At 38.2% G+C, this 20760-nt stretch overlaps 1 protein-coding gene across 9 annotated transcripts in view; it reads right to left on the reverse strand.

The window, feature by feature from the left end:
- Positions 1–464: 464 nt before the first annotated feature.
- Positions 465–20760, reverse strand: part of Znf385d (zinc finger protein 385D) — a 581998-nt gene continuing 561702 nt past the window's right edge. For all 9 annotated transcript variants that reach the window (XM_090322093.1, XM_090322125.1, XM_090322141.1 and 6 more), the window contains 4 exons: positions 11731–11964; positions 4844–5022; positions 3740–3841; positions 465–1266 (listed from right to left, as the gene is read on the reverse strand). In XM_090322093.1, coding sequence (XP_090178219.1) covers positions 1033–1266; positions 3740–3841; positions 4844–5022; positions 11731–11964 — 749 coding nt within the window. In that variant the 3' untranslated portion in view covers positions 465–1032. The remainder of the gene's footprint in view (positions 1267–3739; positions 3842–4843; positions 5023–11730; positions 11965–20760) is intronic.

Below are 20760 nucleotides of genomic sequence, written 5' to 3' on the forward strand. Positions count from 1 at the left end.
TGATATAAAGGGAATACTGAAGGATTGCAGTATTCTTGGGTTTGGTTAGCTCTGTGTTAACATGAAAGATCATTTCTTTTCCTTCTCATCTCAGATTATGATTGTTCCTTGTCTTTGACACAGAGTAGTCATTCTGATTTCTGTCTACAAAACCCATGCTACATGGGGTTGTCTGTTTCCAAATGCAAATTCATTATAAACACTTCTATATTTCCAGCAGTACTTGTTTGAGGTGGGAAGCTAGTATCTGGTAAGAAATTACCTTGGTCGTGTCTTCCATCCCTCCCACAGCTTTGTTCTAACCAGCTAGATGTGAAGGGAGAAGGCTGATTAGAGATGCCTCCATGATACCATATGGTGTTTATTTAAATATTTCATTACTGCTTATTGGTATGAAATAGTTCATTCAACTTTTGCAATTCTTTAAAAACCTAGTGGCATAGAGTGAGACACAGCACTATTTGTTTTTACAAGACACTATTGTATCTACTTTTGTTGGGATAAATACCCAGTATCTGCTGTCATAGCCAGAGGACCAGCACGGGTTCTACTATTCACAGTGTTGCTTTTGTTTTTGTCTGTGGTTTTTTTATTTGTTTTTTTTTTTTTTAGTTTTTTCATATTATTTTAATCTACAGAGTAAATTACTATATATACATTGGAACCAGTTTTAATGCCCTTAGACAATGTATAGTTGTTTCATAAAGCAGAGAAGACAACGCAGGGGAAAATCGGTGCCCAAAAAGCAGTCACAAAGGCTTTCAAAGTTCTAGATACCACTACAAGTCAATGCTGGAAATCGCGTCCAAAACAATCAATGATCAAGAGGAATGTTTTAATTTGGAGAAAATACCATTCCCTCCCTCCCACCCTCGAATATCCTCTCCCCCTTTTAAATACGCTTTCCAATTCACTATCAAAAGTCCTGGCTCTTCAGATATGCTTTAAACTATAAATAAACACTGCATAGTTCTCTTTTTGTTTTGTTTTGTGGAAAAAAATTATTGCAGTACAACGACTCCAGTTTGGACTTCAGTAAGGAGCAAACAGGACTGGAGTATGGGCGGTCCGAATGGGTCCTGGCGCGGGTCGCAGAAGTGCAGGGGGGAGGGCGGAGGTCTGGAACAGAGTGGCTGCAGGAGCAGTTCGAAGACTGAAGGGAGAATTCACTGCCACTGCTGCAGCAGCAGCTGCAGCTGCTAAGGGGTTGGGAAGAATCCGGGGAGCCAATGGCTTTGAAGGTTCTTTTGAAAACACTAATTTTACCTGGAAGGCAAAGTTAAAGAAGGAGGAAAATAAGAGTTTTGGAGTCTGTAGTCAAAGCCAAAATGATAAGCCGGCTTAGAAATACAACTGTGATGTTGTATTGAGGGCTTGTGCTTGTAATCAGGAGGCTGAGATCTGAGGATCACTGTTCAAAACCCAGGCTGGGGGACACAAATCCAAAAGATTTTTCTCCAATTAACCATAGAAAGCTGGGAGTCAGGGTGTAGCTCAAGAGGTAAGAAGGCTAGTTTGGAATTCTTTTTTTTTTTTTTTGGTGGGTCATGGGGCTTGAACTTGGCCTGGGCACTGTCTCTGAGCTCTTCAGCTCAAGGCTACCCCTATATTCTTGAGCCAAGCCCCACTTTCTAGATTAATTGGAGATAAGAGTCTCAGGTCCTATTATGCCTGGGCTGGCTTTGAACTGTGATCCTCAGATTTCAGTCTCCTAAGTAGCTAAGATTACAGGCCTGAGCCAATTTACTAGCTTAAGAAGGCTAGTCTTAAGTAACAAAATTAAGTGGAAGCATTAGGTCCTTAGTTCAAGCTCCACTACTGATACCTGCAAGTACACACACACACACACACACACACACACACACACACAACTACCATGACAAATTCAAACTGCTGGACTGATAATAAAGCAAATAAAAAGCATTAAATAATATTTTTTCCTTTAGAAGAGATGGAGAGGTGAAAATAGCCAACCAGCAATGCTAAAGAATTCTCCAGAGAAAGCTCTGGGAATCTTATTTCATTTAAGTTCAAAATTATACTTGTTGAGGGAAGCAGTCATCTTTATTTTTAAGGTAGTGTCTCATTCCTGTAATTCTAATTACTCAGGAGGCTGAGATCTGAGGACTGTGCTTCGAAGAGAGCTCAGGCAGGAAAGTCCATGAGACTCTTATCTCCAATTAACCACCAACATGCTGGAAAGAGAACTGTGTTTCAAGTGGTAGAATACCAGCCTTGAGCATAAAAAGCTCAGGGACAGAACTCAAGCCCTGAATTCAAGCTCCAGAACAGGTACAACAATAAAAAATTAAAAAAAAGAAAACACAACCAAATAGAATTTGAAATATAGAGATAATGTATGCCACCCTTGACATGTGTTAACCATCACAGAGTAGATGCTGGCAAAAAAAAAAAAAAGACTCATTACTATTTTCAGTAGTAAAGTAGGTACCAAAGAACCACAGACAATGTCATCTCAATCTCCTCCTGTCTAAAATACAATCCAAAGGAAATGAAAATAAGAAAATCTCCTGTTCAAAGAAGAGTCTTTATGCAAATGGTTACCACCTCCTCTCCATTCTGTTCTATGATAGAAAAAATATTGTCTGGTTCAGAACTCAAGAAGGTATTTGTTCCTCCTGTGGAAAATGTTTCCACTTCCACAAGCAGTGACATGGTCACAGTTCCCAAGGATACTCTAAATAGCAACTCTGTTTTAAGTGCTCTGCTCACTTAAGAACTTCAGTTGCTTGTCAGAGCCAATTCCATGCTGGCTGAGACAGCACTCACTATGACTACTGGGCTCACCTACCAGCTCCACATAGAGCTCACATTCTAAGACAGCTAAATCTATTTCTATATTGTGTAGATGCTTTCGTCTGCATAAAAATGGATAACACACATACTATCATCTCTTCATAGATGACTGCTGCTTTCTTCTAAGGGCATTTTCATCTGCCAGTTGTACACTACAACCACAACTATAAGAAGATCTGTTTGAGGCCAGACAGATTTCAAAATGCACAATCCAGCCTCTTCAGCTTTCACTGAGGATGAGTCTCTCTGATAAAAATGAGTGTCCTTTCAACCAGTTATTGGTTATAGGCATGATATTGGAAGGCTTCCACCATTCTCCTTGACTCCCTTCCAAATAACACTAGCTATCTCTACACAAGGACACTGTATCATCTACAAAGCATACTTTGATGTAATGAAAGAGGGCATTTTGCAGAATATATTTGTCCAGGCCCTCACGAAGCCATCCTCTTGAGACTGTATTTTGATCATCTCAAACCATTCAAAGTACAATAGTAATGCTTTGTCTTGAATATCTTAAAAAGACAAGAACTTGTATTTTATTGGACTTCTACCTTGATCAGCATCATCATTACTCACATCAAGACCAGATTTCATAGGGTTACTCCCTTAGAGAATTGAAAGGATCTGACTTTTCTCCCTTGGCTGTGCTCAATAATGAATGCAAATAGGTAAGACGCTAAACTGTGGCGAAAGCAGGAGAAACCCTGACATCATTCACAGGCCCAAATGATTCCACTGGTGGTGTAGAGATCTGACTGAAATCAGTTTGTGATTTCTTAAGTACAATTACTCCATTTGATGACTGACAAATTGCCTGCCCTCCTCCCACATCCTTCCAAATGGTACATGCTCACAGACCAAATCACTACAGAAAATATACTAATTATCCTATCTTTTGGGAAAGGAAAAGGTCACTTACCCCCAGGGGATGTGCTGCCTTAGCAAGTTTGTTGTAAGGACTATACTTCGGTTTCGGGGGCTTTCCAGCTGCTCTGTCTTTGTGCCTTCGACTGCTAATGTGCTATGAAATGAAATTAAATGTGACAGCTTTACAAAAAAAAGCGCATCTACAAAAAACTTTCACAAATATTGTTTGAACCTGAAGACAGATGATCATTATTTCATGCACATTTCAGAAAGACAAAAGTTAAAGAAAAAGGCATGTACTTCTGCCCTTGGATTCTAATGCCCAGAGCATAACTATTCACTATAAAACATTTTTAACAAATAGCAGGATCTTCCCCCGCCCAGCTTTTTGCCTTCTCCTGAACTTATATCCATTTTTAGAAAAGTGTTCACAAAGGAAAGACATGTCTAAAGGAATTTTATGTGCAAATAAACAAAGATGCCCAGGCAGGCATGAATTTATTTCCATACCAATATTTATCCTCACATTTGTACAGCCAAATGTCAGCCCCTTAAGTTCTAAAGATAAATAACCGAGATGCATAAAATCAGAAAAATCTTGTATGTATGTACACACACACACACACACATATACAACACAATATGGAGGCTGGGCCTTCTACTGGAAATGTACCACTGTCATGTTTAGAAGGCTATTCAGTGTAGAAATGAATGCAATGTGATTAGTCATCCCCTTTAGCAGGTGGTTGCAGGATTTAGAACTATAGCACAATACTATGTAATAAACTACACATTATAAAAGAATAGAACAACACAAAATTAGTTGCAGCATATAAGGAAACATGTAAAATTGAAACATGGTGAAAGTTAACACATTTGAATGGGAAATGGGATAGAGAAAAGATTGCAATAACTGCCTCTTCCTACTGCAAACACAGGAATAGCGCAAAGTTTCTCGCTGGCAAATTGAAATAACCCTAAACAAATAAGAACTGTGGATAGAAAACAAGTAGGTGAGTGGGTGGGTGGGTGCATGGATGGAAGGAAGGTTGGATGGATGGAGCAGAATAACAGAAGGGAAAGGAAGAAAGACAGCACCTGGATTAACACTGGTAGAGGCTGCTTTGTTTACATTCTCTCCATCTGCCCCACCTACCTGTTTCAGTTGGGTTTCTGAGTTGACATGCACATCACAGATTTCACAGTGGAACGTTTTGTTTTGCAGCCCCGTGTTTCCTTTGTTAACAGGTCCTTTGCCTTTCACTCCTGCCCGAGGAAAGGCTTTGATAGTCCCACTTCCATTCCGGGCTTCTAGCATAGTTTTGTGCTTAGTACCTGCCAGGAATATTTAAGGAAGGTGGGCGAAAGAAAAAGAAATACAGGGAAAAGGTGTTAGTAGATAAGGTAAATAAGCAAATATAATATCCATACCTGATCTTCTGGGATTGTGGCAGAAGCATGGTCATAAGATGTAACTGTCACAATGTGTCCCTGTCACCTTATATAACCCTATTGAACTTTTCATTTTTGTAAAATGCTTCACATCACAAGCAAATGCCATCAGCCTAGCAACTGAACTTGAGAGCTCTTTGAGAGGAAATTAAATGGGTGTGACGGAGTTTCATTTCCTCTTGATGCTATAATAAGCCATAAATGAAGGCTGATGAGGAAGAGTGATTTAGTTACTGAAGGTAGAGTTGGAGGTGATGTGTAACAAATGTAATCAACTAAAACACGATGTGTTTACAAAGGTGGCACTAATTAAATATCCACTTTTTAAACAGAATCTATAAACAACCTCACTTGGCTATGTGTTTTAGGTTCAAAGTGTAAGAGTAAGAATAACAACAAAAAAACCCTTGATGACTTTGTGAAGGTCACTTTAGGATAATACAACTCATATTGATGGACTATGTAATTTCAAAATACAGAAGTGAGATGAGGTTTAAACTCACAGTGTAGGCATATAAATTGTAAATAAATGCTCTCTTCACTAAAACATTAACACGTCTGGGCTCTCATACATTAAGCACTGGGACTCTTTCAACTAGTAACATCTTTTTTCTTCAGATCACAGTAGCTATATACATTTCACGATGCCAATTTTCCTTCAAAAGCATCGCTTAAATTTTGCTTAATTTCTAGTTACTAGGTATTCCTTCTTTATCTCACTCAGTGATGTGACTTAACTAAGGAATTTCTTTTATTATCACTTGCAGCCTTAATGATATTTTTGAATTCTTTAAAATTAGTTTTACATCCTTCTTGTGTTTACTAGACTTGTAATCCACTCTGAAAACTAGAAAAGAGAGTCTTAATTTGTGAGTCACATACCAGCTTCTTAGCATCACTGGACATTACTGCATAAAACACTTTTGGAACATTCTAGATCAGTGTAGATCCTCTCCATAATAAGAGGAAGATGTTTTGTAGCTACACATTTGTCTCATTCATGATAATCATGGCTTTACCCATTTAATATAAAACCTACACACTTTACAGCTTGGATGGCTCACTTTGAATATCAATGTTCTTAATGCGCAGCTATTAAGATGCTCATATGTCAACCTAAAGAATTTAGCATGGTGTAGGAACTGGAGGAACTGTAGCACTGCACTGTATTGCAGCACTATAGGACGAAGTGCTTTCTGGTGCCTTACTCTGCTTTGTTCACTCTCCAGGCAACACAGTAAGCAGGAATATTTTCTACTTTGCAGAAGGTACACATGTTCTAGGACGCCTGAAATAGATGTGCAGATAGTGGTCTAAACCCCTTCACCAAAAGAGAAAGGGATGGGACTCAGAAGGGACTCTTGGTTCACTTTTGGTTCAAATAATTTTTTATTTGAAGACAGGGCTTGGTAGATAGCATAGATGCATACACACACACACACACACACACATACACACACACACGTTTTAATGATGGTAAGGGGAGTTCAACTAGTAGCTTTTATTCCATGGTTATGATTAATCATCAATGCAGTTGGAGTTTTGTACAATATAATCTCATACACTTAATGGAAGACTGTCATAATTAAGTAGCTATTAGTTTATATTTTAAACTTTTAACAGGCTCTAAAAGTAGTTTTATTTATTCCAAATAAAACTAAAATTCAATAAAAATCTTTTTGTAAGCTGAAAATATTGAGGATAAAATATACATGAAGAATATATACACAGTGAAGATTGAAACTCATCTTCATTTCGATCTATTAATATGCCTTTCAGGCTGTGCTAACTTTTCTCTTTGCTCACAGCAGCCATAGGTGTTAATTGCTATTTTAATCCACATCTGAGATAAGACACAGAAATAGGAAAATCTAAGTTATTTCATGGGGACAGAAAACAAGCCTTCCCTGAAATTCTTGAAATCTAAGTAACTCCCCAAAATTTCACTGAAGTCTTTTAAAGACATCTGCCTGAAGTTGTATACCAGCCTTCTTACATAGCACCTATTCTTTTAATTTTCTATCCGACGCAGTAATATAGTCTTGTATAAAAATGGCTTTTAATTTGGGTCTTTAAATTTCTGCTTCATACTCTATTTTCTTTCAGCCCTCTGTTCTGTTGAGCAGAATTCTATAAATCAGGATGTAGTGAAAGGCTGTGGCCCTGTACTAGTCTGCAATATCACTTTTCATTTCCATATCCCATGAATGTCTTCCAAGGTCCAGGCCTTCCTCTGTAACCCTAAGGAACCATTCAACAGAGCAGTCACACATCTGTTGTTTCTGTCCTGCTCTTTCTTGAGAAAACCTTCAAGAATCCAGGTAAGGCCATCATTCTCCTGTCACTGAGGCTGACCTTGACAGGAACTTCCATCTGAAGTTTATGACTTCTGAAAGGAATACCATATTTCAGCCAAATTCAACAGGACGCAAGCCTTCTTTTACTTATTTTTGGCTTAGATGTTTAGTTTTGACTATGTTGAGGCAAGACATTTATTGTTCTTACATTATGTAAAAATGAATATCTTATAAAAATATAAGAATTAGGTGTCCTGGGCATTCTGCTTTTCCATTACACCTTGAGCTCAAAGTTCCAAAAAATGTAAATGGTAGAGACCTGCTTCCTTAAAATATTATTAGTCAGCCGCGTACCAGTGGCTCACGCCCATAATACTAGCTACTCAGGACACTGAAATGTGAGGATCATGATTCAAAGTGAGCCTGGACAGAAAACTGGTGAAACTCCAGTTAATCTCCAATTAATCCCTAGAAAACTGGAATTGGCAGTATGGCTTAAAGCAGTAACATGTTAACCTTGAATGTAAAACTTCAGGGCTAGCATCCAGGCCACAGTTCAAGACCCATGACCAAGGACAGATGAAGAAGAAGAAGAAGAAGAAGAAGAAGAAGAAGAAGAAGAAGAAGAAGAAGAAGAAGAAGAAGAAGGAGGAGGAGGAGGAGGAGGAGGAGGAGGAGGAGGAGGAGGAGGAGGAGGAGGAGGAGGAGGAGGAGGAGGAGGAGGAGGAGGAAGAGGAAGAGGAAGAGGAGGAAGAGGAAGAGGAGGAAGAGGAAGAAGAAGAAGAAGAAGAAGAAGAAGAAGAAGAAGAAGAAGAAGGAGAAGAAGAAGAAGAAGAAGGAGAAGAAGAAGAGGAGGAGGAGGAGGCGGAGGAGGAGGAGGAGGAGGAGGAGGAGGAAGGAAGGAAGGAAGGAAGGAAGGAAGGAAGGAAGGAAGGAAGGAAGGAAAGAAGGAGAAAAAATATTAGTCTATATTGAAATATATAGTGGACATGGTTACTATGGAAATTTTATATGTGAGAAATTAGGACAGAATGCTAATTTATTATATTTCTTACAAAAAGCATCACAACAGTGCCACACTCACATTTCCTTAGTTAATCCATAGCAGTTCAAGAACTAGCTTCCCTGTGGGCTTGGTTCATGCATTGATCCCATTGCTGCTTATTTTAAAAATGTAAAAGTAAAAATGTAAATGGCACTGTGGCTTACACCTTAATCCTGTCTATTAAGGAGGCTGAGATCTGAAGATCAGGGTTTGAAGCCAGCCCAGCCAGGAAAGTCTGTGTGACTCATATTTCCAATTAACTACCAAAAAAGCCAGAATTGAAGCTACAGTTGAATTGGTAGATAGCTAGTATTGAGCACAAAAGCTCAGAGATTGAACTCAGGCCCTAGTTCAAGCGCTAGGACTTCCTCCCAGAAATATGTAAATGAGTCAAGCACAGTGCTTTGTATTTGTAATCCCAATCATGAAAATGTAAAGGAACATGGTGAGTTTGAGGTCGGCCTCTATTACACAGTGAGTTTATAGCCAGCTGGACAAAGCACAATGAGATGCTCTCTCAAGAAAAAAAAAGGAGTAAACCTTAGTTCATAAATAAATGATAGCGTAGCAATAGGAGAGGGTGAACTGTGAAGTTAATGGTTTTGGTTTTATGTTCTGATGGCTTTGGATTCTCTTCTCTTTGGTGTCTCAGATTGAATCCAAGGCATTCCAAATGCACAGCAAAGCTACATTCCAGGCTGAGTTCATAGATTAGCCTTGGCTCCAGCTGCCCAGATTGTTAAGTGGCAGAATAATGCTCCTGTGTTGGAGCAGAAAATTAAATTGTTGTCTCAGAATATACCTCTGCGGAAATCCAAACTAAAACATAGTGCCAGAACCCTCTTCTGATTCCTAAGACTGTCACTTCCACTGCTGGGAGGACAACAGGCACACAGAAAGCCTCTCTTCACATTCACCCCTTGGATTTACCTGTACTCAACCTAAGGGAGTGATCTAGAATTAACAGTTGTTTGTGTGTGGATAGGATTGCAAACATATATCCCTATGTACATGTATGTGTGGAGGAAGTCATAGACAGAGCCTGCTTTTCAACACTGCAAAAGTTAAACCATGGAGCTCAGGCTGGAGAGCAAATTCATTGGACAGCAGGGTGAATTACCACTGTTTTCAGTGTGTGTCACCTCCTTCTTTGAGAAGCTTGTTAATTTAGATCTACTATAAGGTCTACAATGAACATCAGTCAGGCCGGGAACCTGGGATCCATGCTTTAAGCATATCAAAAGAGCTCTGATTTTGAAAGGGAAGTATAGGAGTAAGGAAATCTAAGATCCAAAAGGCAGAGGAACAGCCATAGTTTTCAGATCAGAAAATGCCTAAAAGTCACTCAAGAAAGCATGACAGTCCCATTCATCTCCCGAAAACTTTCAGGTGAGAATGACATACTTGACAGCTTTGTCTTAAAAATTAAAAAGCACTGTGAAGATTTTTTAATATTCAAAATTATAATTTTTCAAGACCTGGATATGGCTAATCAGAATCTCTGGATGTACTTCATGGACAAATATTTGTTTGTTTATTCATTCATTCATTCATTCATCTATTGTTGAGTAAATAATTTTGATGTGAAAATCTGAAATAATGATTATAAACCTAGAATATGAAAACTATGACCCTGATGTGATATATTCAAACAAGGAACTACTTTGCTTCTTTTTTTTATGCATCAACATTTGAACTGACAGGCTGAGCTTGCTCAAATGATGAAATGGTACTTTCCCATTTGAGTAACACCTCTGCCATGCTTTTGACCGGTTATCTTGGAGACTAAGTTTTGTGGGGATTTGTCTGGACTGACTTTCAGTCTTCACCCTATGGCTTGATCACAGTCCCCTATGTCGGTAAGATTATAACAGGAGCCACAATGCTCAGTGACTTCACTGCTATAACAAATGTTTCTGCTAAGAATTCTAGGACTTCAAAATTCTTAGACTCCAACTTTGAAGGGCAGATTTGACTTGCCAAAGTTATCTCCAAATAAATGTGTTTTTCTGATAAAGAATTCTTCAGGAAAATTTGGACTTCCATGATAGAATTGTATTTGAACAAGTACATAGAAGGCAAAGAGATGGTATAGACTCTAGTTGAAAGCCCGATAAGGCTTCTAGGTTTGCCAGCTCCTGAACTCCTGAACTGAGCCTGACTGCAGCTATTGTGTATAGGAGAAAGCCTCGTGCTAAAGGAATTGTTCTCCATCTGTAGTCTCTCCTCAGAGTTTTAAAATCAATGCCCAGATATTAACCATAAAGCACGATCGGTCAGTGACTCAACATGCATCTGCGACATTAACTTTGGGAATGATTCACAGATGAATCTACTTCTGAGACAGCTGCTGACATAACCTTGGCAAAGAACCCAGTCTTCTAAGTGAAAAGTCGATCTTGGCAATCAACTCATGTTTTAGAGAAAAGCTGATGTTTGTGTGTATGTACGCAGAATCACACCCACACTTCCCACACACATGCAGAAAAAGGAAAGAGAAACCAAGAGAAGCGTGCGCACGCTCACACACACACACACACACACACAATATTTCTCAATATTCTCAATATTCTCCTGTTTCCTTTTCTGCTTTAAAGTTTAATGCTGAAGTAAGAGACACTTGGTTTTGCTTTGTCATTTTTTTCTTTTGATAGGTCCTATGACAAAGCCTTAATCAAATGAAACACATGATAAATATGCTTAAGCTGTGGGAAGACCATACAAAATCTCACAAACAGATTATAACTCGATGGCAACACCTAAATACTGTATGTTCCCCTTACACAGTATTGGCTACAACATCATTGTTTGCTATGGAAATTATAATACAGAGATTTTAAGCAAACATTCATGAAAAGGTACAAGCCAAATTTTAAGACAATATTAGGGGCACAATTTTGGAAAATACCATTTGGGAGCAAATAATAGAATTCCACATCAGAAATCACTTTAATGTAAAAAACTATTTTAGATCTATGTGCTATTCCATCTAGTTTGCAAACACACACATACAAGCACGCACACCATACACATATTCAGACACCATAGTCTACAAGCTCTAGCAACCCTCCCCTGCCCCCGATATAAATGCCACCTGACCTGTCATGTTTATGTTTTAATGGCTAAGGAGTGCCATCTAATAATTGCCAGTATTCCACCTCCCTTTGTCTCCTGATGCCAAAGGTCTAATCTATGCAAAGAAGATGATTGCAGAACTGGGGAGAGGGAAAGGAAGTGTGTGTGTCTCACCACTGTTGTGTGCCTCCAGCTGCGAAGCCGAGTTGACCGCAACTTTGCATAAGGAACAGTAAAGCAGTCGTTTTGCCTTCTCCTCCTCCGTCTCTGTGGAAGGACAGGAGCTATTGCCACTGGGTGTGGTGGGGCTCTTGTCTGCTTTAGAGGTGAGCTCAGTCGTCATAATGCTGTTTTTGCGGATTTCTACACTGGTCGTCGTGGATATTGCTGATGTCCCCGTGGTACTGTCTGCATTGAAAACAGCACAGGAGCAAGAGGAGGAAAGAGGCTCATTACTTTTCCTTGTTTGGAAATGGATGGTTCACATTACAGCTTGTTAATAATGATAAGAGTAGCTAGACATGACTGCTTGTTAACTGCGTCTGTCAACGAATGAGGAAATGTTCACAGATGACCACATTTCACTCAAGCTATGGAAATTAAACCATCAGGTGATTCTTCAAGATGTACATAGACACAATTTCTAAATATTCTCTGGGGGCAAATAAACATGTCATAAGTTTCTCTCAACACACCTGAGTAGAAGAAGATTTGCAATAAATATGTTTTTCTATATAGGCAGCTTTTAAAATTTTTAAATAGAGGATAAATGCCTTTAAAACACATTTTTTCCCAATTTTTCCTAATATTTTTTCTTCATACATTTATTTTACTAAACAACAACTCAGACCCTTTCCAGTATACTTAGGAAATTTTAAAAAACCTGATGTCAAAATTGCTTTCCCTTGATATGCAGCTCAGAAAACCATTATTCTCTTTACAGAGAATCACAATTCAGCACCCGTTGAAAAGTTCATCAGTACAAAATGGAGTGGAAATTCTAGTCTGGTATATTTATTAAATGGACCATCTGTATCAAGCTACCTTCAGGAAGCAGTGGTAGAAGCAACCAAATAATCGAGCTCACCCTCAAAGAATTCACAGACTAATCACACCATGTTAATGTCACATCATTTCCAGAGTTTGAAGACCATGTTGATGCACTGTAATCCAACAACCCTTTTGGCACCGAAGTCTGTTACTAAATCTGGAGAGCTCAACCTTCAAAGAGAAATTACCTTGTCCTAATGTTACTTGGGCACACAAGATTGTTCTCTTCCATGTCCCAATCACTATGACATTAGCAACAGTCTTTATGCCCAACAATACTTTGTAAATCAGCTTTCTACTGGTTTCTTTATCTCTTGATACCCCATGTTTACTTATCCTCCTTCATTCTGCCAGTCAGTTGGTTCTTATCCTCTTAGCCCCAAAACACTCCCTGCTTCATGTCCAGCCATAGCTGCTCTCGGATTGGTCATTCCACTTGTCATTTCTAGTGCTGCTGTGGTTGCTTCACAATGCCACACTGAGAAGTTCATGATAAATAGGTTGGAGGAGGGGATGTAAGAAGGACAGCCAGCCTTAGTGGTGTTGCCTCTGAATGCATGTTTACTTCTTATTACCTCACACTAGACAGTGTTATAAAATGCCTTGGAACTGGATATTTGCTTCTTTCCAAGTGTAGGAGTGAAGACTTGAGTTGAAGTTGTTTATTCCTACTTCCCTAAATATGGAATATTAGTCAATATGATGGGGGAAAAATGTGCTCTTGTTAAGGGCTGGTCTGTAGAAGTCTCTTCCAGATCTTGTTTCCTGTGCTTGATACTTCCCACACTGAAGCACTTATTTTAGTGGCTGAAATAATTAGGAAAGTCTCCTTCAGTGGAATGGTAAATATTTGGATACTGAGATCCTGCCTTTCTGGTTAGGTTTTACTTTTCTGCTAAGGTCCCATTACTAAAATAAGTTCATAGTCTGAGGAATCCCATGAGAATCCAGAGACAGCATAAAACCAACAATATCAAGATGATCTTACTACATTCATTGTCCCCAATAAAAAAGATATGATTGATAGCACCAATCTCTGAGTAACTAACTCATTGCCAATTTGCCAAGTATTTATTATACTGAAAAAGAATTTTATATACTTATAAAAATAATAAAATTTAACCTTCATACAAAGCTATGAATATCAGAAAATTCCAGAAATTATGAAACAATTTCTGATGTCACACAAGTGAGGATGAAGTCAATTGGAAGATAATACTTCATAAGATGCAAAAATCTGAGATAATGGGGGTAAATATACTGTGTAAGAAAAATATTGTCTGAGATTGGCCACAGTAAGATCATAAGAGATAATAGGCTAAAGTCAATAAACTGTTCTTCTAAGCAGCTCTGTGGGGAAATGACCTCTGTGGATACAGATTTTTGTACTTCACAGTGTGGGCACACAGAGAAGCCAGATGTGGCACTCTGGGTATTTATTTCACTGAAATTCACCATGGTAACAATTTTGTAGTAATTTTTACTTTTCTAATAACTTCTTCTCTGGGCTGACATATTCCTTTTATGTCTTGAGCTGAAAACAGTACATGACATAGATATTATTAATCCTAAAATAACTTCTCTATAGTGAAATTGGGTAATAAATGTGTAAAAATAAACCCAGTGGTGTTTCCAATCCCTTTTATAGTTACATTGATTTATCTTCTGATCCCACAGAATAACATACATTTGCACCAAACACATTAAGATTAGAGATACCAAATTATTTATGCACTGGGCTTAGTAAAGTATTAACAGCTCTTTAGTCAAGTTCCTTACTTGAAAAAGGCTTAGGAGAATTAATATCAAAATGCTTAACTGCCTCTACTTCAATTTTTTGTCCTATTTTTGACCACAGAGTTAAGCACAGATAGAATATTTCCTGAGCTTGCAACGAACTTGAAAGAAATACAAAACTTTATACTTTTTTACTTTAAATCGAATCTGTGGATCCTGATTCCATAAAAGTAGGAGATTAGCATTAACTTATAACAGGATGTGGACTTTCACTTATCTTGGTTTTATCTGCGATGGTAAGTCCTTCTATTCAAGTTAAGAAGTTAAGTTAAACACATTTTAGCATTATGCCTATCCCAAGAGAATTGACTATTTTATACCTTGCACACAAAATGACATACAGATTTGCAACATGGCAGAGATTTTCCTTTTGTGGTTCATTAAATCACTAATTATGCAATTATTATAAATCATTCCTATTTACTCATTAAAACAGAAGCATAAATGGATATTCCTGCTAATACCAGATCATGTGATAAGGGTTGCCTGTGTGTTCTCCCTTCTCCAAATCGTAATACCTGATCAGTCCCAGTAAACACAAAACAAACCCTCAATTTACGGTCACTCCACCCTGTTCTTGGCAAGTGCCATGCAAACCACCAATGCCATCAAGACAAGGAACGTCGAAAATAATTATGCTAATGTGGAAGAAGCTGTGGAGGTGTGACAACTAATTGTAATGTGGAATCCTGGATGGGGTCTTGTGATGACAGAAGGGGATTTGTCAAAAATGTAAGAAATCCAAATGAAGTATTGGTTTTGGCTAACGATTTGTCAGTATTGATTGGTGAGACTTGACAGATGAACTTGCTCACATGGAACCTTAAAAATAAAGAAAAAGAAATGCAAGGTATAAGGAATCTCTCTTGCATTTTTTCTATCTAAATCTTCATATTTTTTAAATCCTTCCGATACTGACACATAGAACTAGGTAAGAAATAGCAGGTGGTGTTAGTTACTGTGCAGAATCGTAGTTAGATTCAACCTTAGTGGTTTTAAAGCATAGCAGTCTTAATTTCAAAATAGAAAGTTGCCAGTAGACTTTCCAAGGTCATAGTGTACTTTATGGTTAAAACTGGAACTGGAGTTTGTGTGGTACATTTTCAAATCAAAGCATGTTATCCTACCTTGCAATATCTCATCAGCTCAAACATCATCCCATCAGGATGCTGTTTTATGCTAAATTCTGTGCTAAGTCACTGAGAACAAGAAGGTCAATAAACATAGATCATGTCCTTACTGGCATTAGCAGGCTGGTTTATGATATATCTCATACTAGCTTGGTGGTCTGTATAATAATAATAACAATAATAATATAACTAGGGTCAGTTTATGAGACATAATAATGAAGTAACAATAATGATAAATACAGTAATGAACTTAATCCTGCATGTGTTTTGTTTGATACTATATCCTAGTAGCCATGAAGTAGACACCCAATAAATGATTAAAATATAGAAAATAAAAATAGTAACAAAAGATGAATTTCTGAAGCAGTTTCAGGTCTTAACTCATTCCTTACATATCTTCCAGAAGTACATATCACTCCTATCTTAAAAAAGGACTTTCTGGATGTAGAAATTTGAGGATTTGACCGGGTGCAGTGGCTCACGCCTGTAATCCTAACTACTCAGAAGGCTGAGATCTGAGGATTATGGTTCAAAGACAGCCCAGGCACAAAAGGCCAAGAGACGCTTATCTCTAATTAACCTGCAGAAAATGGGAAGGGGGACTATGGCTCCATGAGTAGGGCAGTAACCTTGAGCTGAAGAGCTGAGGGACAATGCCCAGGCCCAGAGTTCAATCCCCATGACGCACACACAAAAAAATAAAATAAATAAATAAATAAATTAATTAATTTAATTAAATAAATTTGGGGATTTGGCCCACACCAGAGCTACCAATCAAATTAACATAGTTATGCATGCACATTATCTGTTCTTTCATTGCTCAAGTTTAAATATATTTGGTAAAAAGAATTTGAATTGCTCATGACTTATTGTTCTTGCTGAACGATGACATCTTAGGCCTTTGACTTTAAAGAACCTAAACTTTGCCAGAACTAGAGTCAATCACAGATGTCCAATCATGTATTTATGTTAAACTACTATACTTTGCTCAAATCCATTTAGAAAGAGAGGAAAAGGGGAAACCTGCAGCTCTGAAATTACCTCTTGTGAAAAGTGGTAAGACTAAATCACAGCCCTCGTCACTCTACCTTCTTCCCCCGCCCAAATAAAAACGAGAAAGTAGGATAATGATTCACTTTTCTCAGTATTTCCTGAAGGCTGATTCAAACTTCTTTTCACTACTCAACCAATGATTCCAGCAACGATATATATGACAAGGAATAGAAAATAACGGGAGACATTCTTGGACATTTGAACCATTTTACTGCTAGTGCCCTATGTCAAATACTCATTATTGCAACTTCCACTCTTTGTCATTGAAACAAATTGGTAATACTTTGTGGAATGGGGCATTGGTTGAACATGAAAGGAACTATGAATATCCATAGTAGACCACTTGTGATCCTCCTCTTGTATAAAACACTATATAAAAACACCATAAATACCTTTTGCCAAACATCCAGAAATCACCAGGAAGGATTCCAGAAAATATCCAACAACTTGAATTATGGCTAATGAAAAAAACAACTTATATAGTTTATGTAAGAAATGTATTACTCTCATTACAGATTTCAAAACCTAAGTAGGAGAACCACAGCTGTTCTTTTTTTTTCTAAATTTTATAGCTTTATTGTCTGTTTTCTTCAAAACCTATCTTAGTGACAGTTTGAAGGGAACTGCTATCAATAGTTGAACAAACCTCTTGACAATCAGAACAGGGAAATGAAAGGAATGTCACCCATTTAACAACCTCCTAACCAAACCTTCTCTAGTCTGCCTCATCCCTACCAAATAAACCAGAGGAAGTTAAAGAAGAAATGAACAAAAATGAAAAAAAAAAAGAAACAAAAAACATCTGGACCACTTCTTGAACTTTCACACCTATTGGTGTGATATAAAACCCAGATGCACAAAAGAGATTGAAAGATACCTTCTGTTTAGGGAGAATGTGTCACAAGAGCATTGCTTCCTCCTCAAATCTTTTGGCTTCCTCTAAACAGTATTAAATGGTTTGTTTTCCACCTTGGTCAGGATCAGGATCTCCTGGAACCACAGCTGTTCTAATGTCCTTGCAGGTATCAGAAATTTGTTTTGTTGTTGTTGTTTGTTGGTTTTTGGAAAATAAAGACTTAGACTTATATCTGATTTATTTTCTTCTTTTCTATGTAAATTTTATGACTTAGACTAGCTAGCAAGTGGGTATGCAACAGCTGCTTCCTGTTAGAACATGCTGACATTTTGAAGCTAAAAAGAGTGTGCTTCATGACCAAAAACATTTACAAGTCTTTAAAAATTACTACTGCAGGATTCTTTCCCATTGGTTTTATTTAATCTAACCAACATTTATTGAGCGTCATGTCATACACTTTGATTCAGACAAGAATGATATTGCAAATAACTTTCTCTACTTTTGAAGACTACGCATCCCACACTAGAGAAACAAAACCTGAACTCTTGGAGTAAAGACATAACTATGAGCTTGGTCACGTATAAGACAGGGACCTCGTAAAGACAGATGACATAGCCACGATCTCATAGCAATCTCACTCATAGATGTAACCACATGGAACAGGCCACATAGACATTAGCTGAATAAACACAGACTTCGTAAATACTGGCTGAATAGACCAACTGAAAGTTGCTTCAGTGCTCCTAAGAGTAATTCCGTAGTTCTTTGAATACAGACATTTCTCCTTATGCTGGCTGCATAAATATAGGCCACAGAGATTTTTGACATAGCTGAGGACATTTTAGACACTGGTCAACTGGAGGACTACACAGAGATCGAGACAGATCCCTTACACCTGGTCAAATGAAGGCATGTCACATAAAGGTCTCACAGAAGAGGGTTAATGTAGATGAGAGCTGCAAGGATGACACCTAGATTGATGCATCAGAATCTTTCTGTGATGATGCTTATAAAAGCAGATCCCCTCTGTGGCTCACACCTGTAATCCTAGCTACACAGGAGACTGAGATCTGAGGATTGTGGTTCAAAGCCAGCCCAGGCACTAAAGAACATGAGACTCTTATCTTCAGCTAATCTCTAGTAAATGGGAAGTGGGGCTGTGGCTCAAGGGGTAGGGTTATAGCCTTGAGCAGAAGAGCTCAGGGACAGTGCCCACGCCTAGAGCTCAAGCCCCATGACCCACCAAAAAAAAAAAAAAAAAAAAAAGCAGATCCCTAGCACTTTCAACACAGCCATTCCTCTGGTCATCCGTGTAGGTAGTAACCACATAGACATGGACCCTCAAATAGACAGGCCATGTAGTCATGTGCTCCAGAGATACGGACCGCGTAGATACTGGCACGTACGTGTAGAGATGCTCCAGGCTCTCTGTCCCTTCAACTCTTGGATCCTGGGTTTGGTTGTGTTTAACTTCAAGGTGAAAATTCTCTTTACCTGGTATTACTATTTAGTTTGTATTGCTTTTTTTTCTCTTCAAGATAATTTTCCCGCTCATTCCTTTAGAATACCTAAAGAATAGACATATTCAAAGGGACTTACTCAAAAAATCATTTTTTCACCTTAAATTGTCTCAATGATATTGTTAGGGGCTAACAGACCCAACAGCATTCCAAATCAACATTTTATTATTTCAGAGCCTTAGTTTATTACACAACTAGAACACCAACTGATGGATAATTGGTATTGATAAATATATATGATATTGTCATCATTTGTTTAGCTAGGCTTTTATTTGTCATTCAAGTTAGGGTCCTGTCTTTGTAAAGTGCTAGGCTGAAGATTGACCCATCCACATAAATAGAAAATCTTTGACTCCTAAAGTAAGTTTTATCCTTTTCATCTTTTTCTTATCTAATTCTTCTTTCATTTACTCTTTTCTATGTGCTCCAGCTCCTTTGACCCTCACAGTATCCAAGTCTGACATGACTGAGGTGTTAGGAATTTGCATGGCTCAAGAATAACCTGCTACTGTCAACCAGAAACCTTGAAATGTTTGTTAAACACCATAGTTCCCTGAAGGGTTTGACAAATTACAAGTTCTCCATCAGTCTCTTGTTTAGTGGTGATTCAGAATAAGGACTGTTGAGATTACAGGCATGTGCCCTTTCTTGCAAAGACTTTTTTAAAAGATCAAGGTTTTTGCCGCTGTTTTTGTTTTGTTTTATTTTTTGTATTGCATTGAACAAAAATCCAATTATGAGAATTAAAAGGAAGGCTCTTAAGAGGGTAAATTGTCTTCAATTTATAGTACTGTTAGTAATTGTTTTTATAGTACTTTTCGAACACAGATTTCTTGATACAGATTTTTATCTTGTATATCATGATTCCTGTAAACCTGTTTAAGTAACATGGGTTATTTTGGAAGAGTTCCTCTCACAGTGGGAGACCCCTACCCGGGCCATGAGATCAGTTCTGCTCATGGCTGGCTGGCATGCTTGCTTTCTCAGGTTGAGTGCTCTAGCAATTCAGCACTGGATGTGAAAAGTCAAACTCCTTTGCATTTAGGGAGTGTGAGTGGCAGAGACCAAAGCCAAGTCTTGGCACTTGGAAAGCTTCTGCTAAGCAGTCAAGATCACAGCCAGACCACAAGCACCAACTCAACGGAATGAGGAGAGAAGTCAGAGCCAGAAGGCAAGCTGGGTGAGAAGAAACAGGTTCTCGGGTATTTGAGGACATGGCTTAAAATGTGGCAGGCAGACAATGTGGCGACCTTGTCAAGGTATTTTTAGCATGAAAACTGAACCTTTAGGACAGACAACTCAATCATAGTTTTATTGAGGATGAATTCATGTCAGTACCCACTCCAGTGGGAGAGAAGAAAGCATTACAAGGAAGCAATAGGTCTAGAAACTTGGTCCCTTCCTTCCTTTCCTTTTTTCCTGTGCGCTTTCTCTCTCTCTCTCCCTCTCTCTCTTCCTCTCTCTCTCTCTCTCTCTCTCTCTCTCTCTCTCTCTCTCTCTCTCTCTCTCTCTCTCTCTCTTTCTCTTGCTCTCTCTCTCTCTTGCTCTCTCTCTCTCCTTTCTCTTTCTTCCTCTTTCTTTCCTTCACTCTTTCTCTCTTCTTAATTTCTTTTCTTTTTTCTTTCTTTCTCCTTCCTTCCTCACTTCCTTCCTTCCTTCTGTTCTTCCTTCCTTCCTTCTCTTTATTCCTTTTTCTCTTTCCTTCTCTCTTTTTACTCTCCTTTCTTTCTTCCTTTTTCTTTCTTTTTTCCTTTCTCTTTCCTTCTTTCTTTCTTTCTTTTTCTTTCTCTTTCTTTCT

The sequence above is a fragment of the Megascapheus bottae genome, chromosome 2 (genome assembly GCF_031878675.1).
Source record: "Megascapheus bottae isolate mThoBot1 chromosome 2, mThoBot2.hap1, whole genome shotgun sequence".
Taxonomy (NCBI): Eukaryota; Metazoa; Chordata; class Mammalia; order Rodentia; family Geomyidae; genus Megascapheus; species Megascapheus bottae.